Source organism: Etheostoma cragini, chromosome 24 (genome assembly GCF_013103735.1).
Source record: "Etheostoma cragini isolate CJK2018 chromosome 24, CSU_Ecrag_1.0, whole genome shotgun sequence".
Taxonomy (NCBI): Eukaryota; Metazoa; Chordata; class Actinopteri; order Perciformes; family Percidae; genus Etheostoma; species Etheostoma cragini.
Genome location: NC_048430.1, coordinates 6,269,807 through 6,282,359, shown reverse-complemented (window position 1 = coordinate 6,282,359; position 12,553 = coordinate 6,269,807). Strand labels below are relative to the sequence as shown.

The following is a 12,553-nucleotide window of genomic DNA, read 5'->3' as shown; positions in this document are numbered from 1 at the left end:
ACCCACGTTCTCCGAGAAAACCCAAACTTACAATCCTCAAGGAACGGAAAGACACATACACACACAGCATCCGGCTGCCAAAATGACAAACACATGCTGTACAGACAGACTGAGCCTAGTTTAGCTAGCTCAGGTGTCAGCTTTTTACATGAGGGCAGGCGGAAACATCACCGCCGCACAGAGTGTAACATGTTAAAGTCCAACTTTTCTGCTGTGTTAACAGGTATTGCGTCACTGCACCTCGCGGTGTTGAAAATCATCCAAAATGTGGGAGGCAGAGCGAGGGAGCAGGACAAATGATGGGGGAAAGAAGAGTCAAAGAATTCACGTGGTACTACCGTTAGCACTTTACATTAAAACGCCTCGTTTATTAGCTTCAGAACACGGCAAGGAGTCTAAATCACTTAAAGGGCCGACTGCATGTTTAGCACCTCTCAGCCTTTTGCCAGTTTTATAAGCTACTCTGATAGAGAATATGATCAGTTTCCGCGTAGACTACATGTGAATCAAAGACAGAGAGAAGTGGGCCAACCTTGGCCTCCGCCATAGCAGGCAGTAAAATCAATTAAAGAGGCAGGGCGCATATTTATCACTGTATCAGCCTTAATTACACTTTATCTAGCTTTCAATACCTCCTTGAAGACAAGAAGGGACAGAAGTGTGTGTGTGTTCCTTGTAAGTCTGTGTGTGTTTAAGTAAGTGAGTGTGTGGAGATACGGGTGGGGGGGGGGGGGGATGCAGAGGAGCGATACAGTGGATGAAGTGATAGCGTATTGATCTAAGGAAGTCCATCAGGCCCAGGGCTCAATATGCCCAAGAGCTGTGACGGCCTCCAAGCCTAACAACACACGGCCCCTCACACTCTACAGGGACACCCGTTCTCCTCTGTGTGCCTGGGAACCCTTTTAAATTAAGTTAATTAACATTGTGGAAAATTACCTCTTGTGACCTCTTTAGTATTTGTTAAACATTGTGATAATAGGTCTCAGGAGCTTTTAAAACTCATATGCATTGTCTCTTCTTTATTTGCCATTTAATAAAGTAGAACTGCCTTAGAAACATTGTAACAAGTGATAATAAAGCTAACCGTTTTTAGGCCTTTATTAACAGGACAGAAGAAGAATGGGAAGAGAGAGGGGGGAATAACATGCAGCAAAGGGCCGCAGGTCGGAGTCGAGCCCGGGCCCGCTGCGTTGAGGAGTAAAGCTCTATATATAGAGGCGCCCGCTCTACCAACCGGGCTATCCGGGCGCCCAAGTTAACGGTTATTTCAAATCATCTGTAAGGAGCCCGCTCACTCTGGTCTGTTTGAGGACTATCAGGCCTGAAATATGGCTTTGTCATTGTGTTTACTCGTCGCCTGAAGTTTCCTGGGTTCTGCTTAGTCACCGCTGTGTCGAATGCAGCGGGGGTAAACAACAGGACTCTCTCCCTCTACCTGAGTTCCCCCTCGCGCACACACACACGCACACACAACAAAAGGCAGCACACCGAGTCCTCCTTAATGGCGGTCTGTTTTGGAGAAGAAAAAAAGAAGAAAAAAAAGGAGGGCACTTGAAAAGCCGACCCTTACAAAGTGCAGCCCGGGGCTTGGAGCTGGACCTTAAGAGGAATACTCAATCTGTGTTTAATGAGAGAATGACACACAACAGAGAAATAACGGGAAAGGAACAATGTTATGTATTTGCTGTCGTTTTCCATTTTTCATATCTTTCCAAAGATGTCTCCCGTTTCAGTTAAAACATGTTTCACCTTTTGAAGATCTAGGTTGGCCAGCAGGAGTTCAGCCACTGGGAATTGACCATTTTGTCCCGTGTTGTTGTTATTTCCCTCTAAGAGCTATTAAACCGAGGGTGAAATCTCACATATGAATTAATCTACCAGGCTTATTTACATTATTTGCATCTTTAGCGGGCTAGTAACTGGTCAGCACTTAGTAACTTGGTTTTGAAAAAGACAATGCAAATAAAAGTTATTGTCATCACCAAACCTTAGTCTCTAAAAAAGCTTTTTTTTCTACTCCTGTAGACTAAGGAAGGCCACTGTGACACTATGCTTACCACTTCAGAAGACCTGCTGCTGTGGTCGTCGGGGCTCACCTCATGGGACGGGGCCAAGGCTGAATCACTGCTGCTCCTCACCAACAGAGGGGTGCCTGGGTGGACACGGATACAGTTAAGGGACACAGAAAGAGTGAATGCAAGAGTTCAGTCCCTCAGTCACTTGCATGACACTCTGTGTTTTATTTTTTTAACTGCTGCAAAGAAGCCACACCATGATTGATATTGTCAAACTCTAAACCAACGAGGATGATCAGAGTAGGTGGACAGAAAAGAGGGAAGGAGGTGAGAGAGGAAGAAAAAAGTTCTCTTTTGTCTTTTGGCAACTTTCCCACTAAGCAGCAGGCAGGCATCTTGTTTAAATAAGCATCAGGGAGAATCAGAGGGTTAGACAAACCCCCGAGGCTCTCCGAGCTCTCCAAAACCAGTTGACACCAAAGCACTCAAAAATAAGCATTTAGTGTGTCTGTTGGCTAATGGGAATTCTGAAAATGGACACAGAAGTGTAGAAAAAAACATCTAATTCAAACACATCCATCCACTTGCATAGATAAGGGCTGTAATTAATTTCAAGATGACTCATAAATCCTTAGAGTGGACCAACAATCCCCCAACCCTTTCAGCCATACGCCCAAGCTCCACACCCACACTGCACAGTCATATGACCAGCTGTTGACTGCATGCCCCCAAACACACACATATCCCCAACCACACACAGTTGCCACAACCCTTCCCTGCAGCCCAAATGGGCTAAGAGAGGGAGAGGCAACATGGGCAGGTCTGAATCCACAATACAAATATTTCAAAAGAATCTAATTTAGACCTTTGGGCCACCTTTTGCTTTCAATATCCACCCAAAAAGGGAGCGGACTGTTATTTGCGGATGTAAAAACCGTAGCAGGGTGTTTTCAAATCTCATTCGAAAGAGGAGAAAATAAAGACAGGGGAGAGTGTGAGATAAACAAAAAGGGAAGGAGATAGCTGAGAGATAGTGACATCGAGGAGGGAGGGAGGGAAAGAGGGAGAAACGCTGCAAAACAGACACGGAGAAAAGGGAAGGCAAACAAAATTCTCTTCTTTCCTGTAATCAATCTCTCTTTGGAGGGTCAGTGACAGGGTCCTGGTCTAACGTGGTCAGAATAGAGAGAGCAGAGGAGAACAAGTAAGGAAGAAGGAGCAGGCAGGGGTCTCTGTCTTTGTGTGTGTGTGTGTGTGTGTTTTGTGATGTAGAGAGATTGAAAAATGGTCGTTCCAACCATTCCAGACACACATACAAATATCCTTTATGGCTCAAACAATCTCCACGTTGTGTTCAGGTTTGTCGAACTCCTAATCTGGATTAATTAGCATAATTTACCGGTTATTCTCTGCTGGACTAGTTACAAGTCCCAGTCTCAGCCTCCATCTGCCTGTGTTTCACACTCTCTATGCTTCTGATTCAAAATGTGTCGAAAAGCACAAAAAGCTTCAAAAAGAAGTTGGCTTCTTTTAATTAAGTCTTCTTCTGGTTCTCCTCTAGCTTCCAGTTCCTGATGTCTTGCGTTACTGAGGAAATCAACACAACGCGGTCTAATCTGATTTAAAAAAGCAGACCTGTTATGCTGAAACTACACAGGGAACAATATGATTTGTCCTTTGATTTAACACAGAAATACCTGGGAAATAAAAAGGGATCTTCTTAGTGCTGCCATCAAAAGGAACCAGACAAAGACATAAAACGCATCAGAGAGCGCTCCAACATATCAATGGCTTCTGCTTTCTCCATCTGATTATCTATTCATCTTATGTATACCTAAAATAGGTCAAACACTGAAGACACTTTGCAATGTTATTAAATGAGTCTTAAGTTTGAATCATGTCCTAGGCTGCTATGGGCTTTGTGGGAGAACTTTCTAATCTTTTTAAGGTAAAATAATATATCTGTTCACTAGTGCGTCTTTTCAAACAATGCAACCTCACACAGCACGGCAGTATTTCTACTTCTTTACATTTTGCACATGCAACAGTTTACAAGATTAGAAGGGCCATGTATAGAAAGCAGTAAAACTTAATGGGAGGTTCTCTGTTCTGCCTGCTCTACCCACCTGTAAAATACATCTATGGGAATACAGATAAAAATACACAGCAAGCATCTATCAGGTTTTAAAACACATACACCCTTGCACATTCGCTTTGAGCCGGTCTGCTAAGATAATACTGAAGGAATATGGGAAAAAGTTGACACCAACTCTTACACTGTGATGGATTGCGCACCATTAACTCAAACTGCAAGGACAACAGGTACATTAACTTCCAAAACCCGTCCGCTGCTGCATGCCCAACTGGACTAAATATTAGCATCTGCTATAGATTTTGAAGATACTGAATGATGGATTGTAAGAAGATTTCCAAAAGAGCTATGATGGACTTTGGATATGAGCTCTACAACATCTCAAGTTATGACACCATGCATACTGTGCGGCAATGTCAATGATGCAACTTTGTGAAGTGGCCAAGGATGCTTCATGGTCACAGTCGGGGTCCGTTACCCGGCGGCCAGCCCCATAAATCCTTCTCCATTAATCCAGCGGAGTCCAATCCGCCTCCATCAATCCTCCCACCTCTTAGAGCCCCCGGAGCCCGGCCATGTGAAGAAACCTGAGGGTCACTGGCTTTGAACTCTGACCTGCGTTGACTTCTGGAGGGTCGGGGATATTGATGAGAGTGACCGTTTTAACTCTCACAGGTCAGCCACCGTTCAGTCGGTTCTAAACAAGATTGGCTTGGAGTCAATACTAATCAAAGGTGACTTTATATTAAGCGTGGCTTGATACCTATATAGAATGTAGCCTTTAGGATATTAAGCAGGTTTTCCCTTTGATCAAGTGTTAAAAATTGAAATCTGTGGAAGTTCTGGAGAGAGACTTGGTCTTTAAGTCTATAAGACCTTAAGACTATAAAAGAACATTATTCATGCCCTGTGTGCATTGTGAGCAGAATTTCCGTTTATTTTAAGATCACGGACACGTTTCTGCCTTTAACATGCAGTCGCCTGCCTGAAGGGTGGAGAGGAAGTGGAAGGACTACATTTTGGATGTATTTTAGGTTTGCCAACTTGATGCCAGCTGTACAGCCACAACCACAAGGGTACCCTGCAACTTCAAATACACTTCACCCACCGAACTCATCTCAGTGACCACTTCACAAATGGTAACACGCTGAAACACACCCAAGTTATGTTCCGCCCTTATCTTTCCGCTGAGACTTATGTAATGGGAGAGACCCTGAAGAGGCCTTGTGAACTTCGCCAGTTTTGTGTTTTATCTGACTCTCCATCTGCGGCACGCTGTCTAACTAGGCTGCTTATGCAATTCTGGGAACACTAAAGTTTATTTTAAGCACTTCCTCTTGTTTTCAGTTCTGTGAAAGTTCTGCAAAGCAAGTTCACTGCCGGGGAAGCATGAAAACAAGCAGGCATCATGTTTCTTGTTTGGCTGCGTGTGACTCTGTGTGTGTGTATGTGTGCTTGGCTACACATGCTAATCAGTGTGTGCTATTGTTTGTCTTTGACTTTGCGTGTGAAAGCATGTGTGTATGGTGTGTGTGTACTACACATACATTCATCACAAACTGTGACTTTGCTTCTTTGTATTTGTATTTGTGTGTGCGTGTGTGTGTGCGTGTGTCTGTGTGTGTTTTCACGGCACAGGCCAGGGTGGTCTTGTTTTTCTCCCAATCGATAAAGCAGCCCGGCTGAGGCTGCTCATGGGATGATGCGATAAGGACTCTCTTCCTAGAAGTGTGTGCGTGTGTGTGTGTGTGTGTGTGTGTGTGTGTGTGTGTGTGTGTCCGTGTAGCAGCCGATCAATGTAGGTCTAATCATCCCACTGGGGCAGTGTGAAGTCCAATCACCCTGTTCAAACAAGCGGTCCAACCTGAGACACAAACCCTTTGAAGCCCGACCGATTACTAAATTACGTCTTTTCCTGTCCACCACCACTCAGTGCGATTACATGCACACTATAACCAGATTATTGAGAGTAATCAGATTTAGGTGATAGTGTGATTAAAGCATTCACATGGTTTGGAGCGACCCAATTTTTTCCCCACAGTTCCCCCAGTTTACATGATTTGTCGATTAATAGGTTATTGTCTGGCAGGATGTTTGTCGGCTACGTGTGGCATCCTATGATCCCGCAGCCTCACTGCTTACAGTTAACTGTAACAGTTACAGGGCTTTCTTTGGCACATGAGCAGAATAAGGGTCCAATAGTGCCGCTGTAATTCAGCTATCAGGTTATGTTTACGCTAATGTAGATTTAATTTGACTACGATAACCCAGTTAAAGTGTTTCCATACTGTACATGACCGCCTGTATTGCTTTCATCTAATCTTGTTTAACTCTTTATTATTATTATTTAGAGGCTTATACAATAGCCACTACAAAACTGGTGGTCCGCATACTAGATGTGATGTAACACCTCGTAAATAACCAATCTTGTTACATCAAAAGGGACAGAAAACACACACACAGGCACACACCCACCTGAGACCTTCCCAGTGGTGGATGGGTGACCGGATCTGGGTTGCTAAACTTGCACCCTGGAGTTCTTTTCTCAAATTGTGTGTGTGTGTGTGTGTGTGTGTGTCTGCAAAGCGCATGTCTGTATGACAAAAGCTGCCTTATTGCATTGAGTCTAGCTCTATACGAGGGGCGTCACAGGGTCACCTCTTAACTAAGTTAGTCAGGGTTCAACAGGGCTGCAGAGCAGTTCAGGGGGGGGTGGAAGCAGGAAGGGGTCCCACTGGGTTGAAGACAGGATGGGGGGCTGGAATTAGTCCGTTCACGCTCGGCTGGACCCTGGGCATGCTAACAAGCTACAGCACTAATCTAGTTAGAGCTGGAAGCCACGCAGACAGACAGAGGAGAGGGTGGGGATGGAGAAGGTATCGAGTGGGGGTTGATGGGTCAGGTTCTAGAGGGCTGGGTGGCGAGCTGGATGGCAGGTGGTTGAAGCTGAATGGTAGAGTAGGCAAGAAATGACTGGCTGGAGTGGAGCGGGGCCAGATGATGGGGCGGAGGGCAAATGCGGGCTGGGGGGGGAGGCATGGCAAAGGGCAGGTGTGTGTATGTGTGCGTTTGGCGGAGTCTCGCTGTTTTTCTATATCCAGACAGATGGAGCGAGGAAAACGAAAGGGGTGACTGGGTGGCCCAGTGATTAGTCAGACCCATCCAGGCTCACTTAATCCTTTATTTTGTCCTTTACCTTCTCTTGTCATTTAATAATTATTAAAGCAAGGCACTGCAGATAGAAAAGAATGACACATGGAGACAAAATATCCTGCTCTAGATTATTGACAGAGAAATGTGTCTATATGTTTCAATGCCTGAACAGACTGTAGCCCAGACAAGGCAGACTTTTCCCCAGAGGCTCCCTTAGGCTTCTGACTGAGTAGTCTTGTGATGAGGTTTCCCACTGGAGAAGCACCATGACCCAGTAACTTGTTCACTTCATTTCCTGACTGCAAAAAATAAAGTTAAACTGCCATTCCATTGCTCATTTAGAAGCAGTATTTTGCAATGGCCATGTGCACATTCGCTGCGGTTTGTCAAAGTGTCATTCTCACTTACATTTTAGTACCTTCTTTATGGAAGCAACCTTGATCAACTCACTTAACTGCTTACGAGGTTTTTTTTTTTTTTTTTAGATCTTTGTTTTTTAGCTCTAACCTCTGACTTTACAAGAAAAGAGTTTCCCTGCAGGCCTTTTACATATGTATGTAGACAACAGAGATAAAAAAAAACTTTATCTGTTACTGAACTACTTTGTAAGCTGTATTCCAGAGAGACTGGCTTGGCTGTACAGCACTACATTATTTCAATGACATATAGTACATGATGTGAAGTCTCCAACCGGACGCTTAGAAGAAGTGAGTGTGGTTGTGAGGGTCACACACTCCCCAAGTGCATATTAGCCGTGGTTAGGCTTGCTGGTCGTGCTATGAAATGTCAACAACATAATGAGTTATTGCATCAATTTATCAAGATACTTACTCCGTCAGAAGCAGTATCCATCACCTCATTGGAAACTTTTGTCAGTATAGGAAGAATAAAGACAAAATAAGGGAGCAACGCAGCTCTTAGTAATTTCATGATGGACAATTAAATACCTTAATAGACTTCCCCTTACACAATATAGAGCAGTGACAGGACAGAGGTGAGGACCGGCTCTTAGTCAAGTGTTGAAAAATACCCTGAATCGCTACATGTGTGGCTCTTGTCTGAGCAACGTGTGCTGACAAGAACAAACTAAGTAAAGAAAATGAAGTGAGGATGGCAGGAGGGACCGCTGCGTCGACGCTACATCTGTTTTCACACGCCATCCCGTTCCAGGCAAACATCTCTCTTTACACAGCAGGTTCGGCTTACAGCTGTTCCATAAATGTACTTTCTGACTTCCTCACTCCCATAGTCACATGCCTACATGAACACACATCTCCTGCTGCCTCATTACGATACACTGTCACACGCGCAAAAAAAATGGAGAAGTGTTGATTGAGCATTGCTTTAGTTTGTAAAGTGTTGGAAATATTTGCAGAAACTACACAACATCATATTTCTACCTACCGAAGGATTCAAAAAGAATATTAAAAACAACAACAAATTCACAAGAAAACGTGTCCACAGTTGTGACATACTGGCTTTGAGGACGGCCTCGTTGACTTCAATCTCGCCTCTGATTGGCTCCCGGTTCTCCAGGTGGGGAGTGTATTGGAGAGGTTCGGGGCTGGGGGCGGCACTGGAGTAGCCGTTGGACATGGTCTCTCTGGGACTGTCGGTCCTCCCGCGCCGCGAGTCAAACACCGATACCAGCTGGAAGAGACACACAAGAGAGTCAAACTGGGTCCTAAATATTGGCAGACACCAAACATAACGTGCACGCCGTCTGAAATCAACCAGCCTTCCTCGAGATGAGTGTGACAGTCTAAACAAGGAGATTTCTGGCATATGAACAAGCTATAAACAGGTTATACAGCGCCTCCACTGTGCCATGATCACAGAGAGGCTTTTATGTGATTCATCATGCCAACAGTGGGGATGCAACCTGGTTCATTCTGCCAAGTGTGCAATGATTGTGCGTGTGTGTGTATGTGTGCGTGGCACACAAACTGAGCTGGATTCCCAGCTCATACAGCGCATAACAAGTCAGCAGCTGCCTCTTCAGCCAGGCAATAACTTTCTTCGTTTTGAACGAAGGTAAAAAAGAAAAGAAAAGGATCTCACCGGTTTAGAGGGGTTGACAAAGCACGTGGCAAGGCGTGGTGAGGTGTGCATGTATGAAATTAGCAGTCAAATGAGATGTGACACGAGAATGAAAAGCTGTCAAACACGATGACATGGCTGCCACAATGAGACGATGGGAAGAGACAAGGGCGCCAAATGAACAGGGGATGGAGGGCAGAGGAACGACAAACAATCCTAATTGAGACAGGAACATGATGGCAGATAGAGCAAAAGGGGAAAGGGTGTGAGTGTGTGCGTGTGTGTGTGTGTTGACTTGCAGGGCCGAGCCATGGTGGCTACGCGGTTTGATGAATGGGCGTGTGGCGGCGTGACACTCTCATTAGACGGTCCTGGAGAAGGAAATGACCACTTAATGAAAAGCAATAACCACAGTGGAACGAGGGATGGGTATGAAACAACAGCATGTCAATTAACAACAAAGAAGCACAAAATGTGTGTGTGTGTGTGAGAGAGTTTAAGTGTGTAAACAATAAGCACAGTGGAGGCGGCAAAATATGTATCATCCATTACGCTGTGACGGCGCCTCTCACCTCAGCCTCCCGTGTTTCAATATCCTCGTGACACCTGGTCGACGCCATGCAAAGAAGGTTCGTCTGCTGCCTTGTGTGTGTGTGTGTGTGTGTGTGTGTGTGTGTGTGTGTGTGTACGTGCGAGAGAGCATTAGACAGAGTGAGTGAGTGAAAGGAAAGATGAGGAATTGAGGGGCTGGCAGATGCAGAGAAGAGAGAGAAAAGAAAAGACCGAACGCCGGGAAAACAATCTGATTGGCCGCTTGATGGATGCTTCTTGGGCTCTTTCTCTCTCCTTTATCTGCTTTCCTCTTTCCCTCCTTATCGCCTTCCCTCCCAAGCCTCCATCTCTTTCTCCAAACTCGCTGACAGCATCAATCAAAGAAGTCTCAGAGCGTAATGTGATGTGCACATCAACAACGCGCACATACACACAAACTTGTTTTCATGTGTGGAGGGTGATGATGATGATTTGCTTTCCGGGAGTTTATTTTTTATGGCTGACACAGGCGGGGATGGTGCAGACGAAGGCCGCCCTGCTGTTCCCACTCATCGCTCAATCAAACACTAAGTATCAACAAAGTGAATCACGTATTGCTTCATTTGGAACAAGCTGGAGTATAGAAAAATTGACTTTTGCTGCACTGTATTTCAGCCGTGATGAAGACTTTGCATTGATCTCATGCTTTGTAATAACCTGTAACCAATCGGTTGACATCCAATCAGGGGACTCTGTATACACCTGCTAGCTGCGTTCCTCACTGAAAAGTCTAAAATACTGTATTTTTAGCCAAAGACCTGATAATATGGCTGGGCCAATATATCGTGATATTACATTTTCTCTATATCGCTCAGCCTTACCTAAAGAAAAGACTAAAATTTGCTTCACAAAAATGATTCTTTAGATAGATAATGGGTTTAATGGGCCCGTGTCCATGCAGACTGAAAGGCTAGCTGACAGCTGATGGGTGCTGATGAGGGTCAAACTGAGGTGAGGAAAAAGCCCGTCAGCCTGTTTTAATGCTGACGGCAAATCTACACGGATTCCATTACTCAAGCAAGCATCCACTTTCTGACAAGCTGGAGTTTGGACACAAGGCAACCAATAGTGCGTGGTTGTCTGCCAATCGGAAGGTTGGTGGTTCGATCCCTGGCCCCGCAGTCCCATGTCAAAATGTCCTTGGGCAAGACACTGAACAGTGTAAATGTGTGAGTGTTTACCTGATAGCACCTGCATGGTGAATGGTTCCTGTACTATGTAAAAGCGCTTTGAGTAGTCGTTAAGACTAGAAAAGCACTATATAAATACAGTCCATTCCATTCGTTACAGTTACAATTTGAGTGAACTGACCCTTTCATGTTTTAAGAGTACTGCTAAAGAATCTGGGTTTGTCCATGTCATTACAGATTACATCCATGCTACCAGCTAAAAGAGACGGCTAGTTATGCTGTGAAACACGACAGCAGGAGAAGAAATTTGGGAAAAGCACAAAGGGGCTTGAAATTCAGTCCTTCAAACACAGCACCGTCATGCTCTTATGGAGGACCCTGTGCCCCGGGATGAAGAAAAACACCTTGAGTGGTTCACGCCGTGTTTACTTAACACACAGGTTTCTCTCTGTCCCTCCTGACTGTGATTAGTATTCTAGCAAACAAATCGCCTTATTTTTCCGGCCGCGTCTGTGGGGGGGATATTGATATGGACCTGAGGGGGGCCTGCATGTCAACTACTGCTGAATAATGTGACCCCTTTGTTTCATTTCCATAACACACACAAACACACATGCTCACAAAAACACACTGGTACTCCTGCCAAATACAAATGGCAGCGTGTGTATCCAACGTGACCAGACTTCACTGGGAAGACTGTGTGTGTGTGTGTGTGTGTGTGTGTGTGTGTGTGTGTGTGTGTGTGTGTGTGTGTGTGTGTGTGTCGCAGAGCAAAAGTGATTAGCATAGCATACATGAAAGCCATATACAATAACATGCGTGAAGCAGAGAGAGAGAGATAAACACTGTATGTGAGGATTCTCGCAAGCGTCCACCCACCCACACATATCCCATAATACTCATATAGAGACACAGTAGATTTACTGATTTTGCTTTATGTTGATTTACCGATGCTCTTATCCAGATCTAATCAAGTTGTTTTACAATGAAGCCGTGTGAATTTCTTCCTACTTTGCCAGAGTAGATTTAAATTACTTTGCTGGAATGGGTACATGTAGGCTGAGAAAAAATAACGACAAGAAGCTCGTTAAAATCAAGAGAGACAGACTTGTTCCATCTGAAACCCAAACAGGTGTAATCGATTATAATAGTCTTTAACTAACTTGTTTAAATGTCTCCCATGAAAAAGGTATATTCCACCGATCGCAACAGCAAGCTAGTTAACATGGACGTAAACAATGCCGGGGATCCAACCGCCAACCGTGCTTTTAGTAGACAACGCGTTCTGCCTGATGAATGCCACAGCTGTGGCTCCGTAGCTCCTAAACACCGAGGGGACAGATTCAAAACTATTATGTTCAAGATAAATGAGTCTGGTTCACTGTAATGTTGTTCCAGGTGTCATATTAATATTCACAACTGACAACTGAATCCCACATCCCAAAAGACCTAAGATGTGGGTGAAACTAAAAAAAAAAAGAAAAATAAGAAAAGCTTTTAATGTCTAGGACTTCATCATGGTTATTAAA

The 12,553-nt window shown here is 44.6% G+C and overlaps 1 protein-coding gene across 2 annotated transcripts in view; it reads right to left on the bottom strand.

Annotated features, from left to right (window-relative positions):
• pard3ba (par-3 family cell polarity regulator beta a) overlaps positions 1 to 12,553 on the bottom strand; it is a 133,525-nt gene that overhangs the window by 98,991 nt on the left and 21,981 nt on the right. For both annotated transcript variants that reach the window (XM_034864714.1, XM_034864715.1), the window contains exons 3-4: positions 8,739 to 8,913; positions 2,061 to 2,155 (exon numbers count right to left, since the gene is read on the bottom strand). In XM_034864714.1, the coding sequence (XP_034720605.1) occupies positions 2,061 to 2,155; positions 8,739 to 8,913 (270 nt within the window). The remainder of the gene's footprint in view (positions 1 to 2,060; positions 2,156 to 8,738; positions 8,914 to 12,553) is intronic.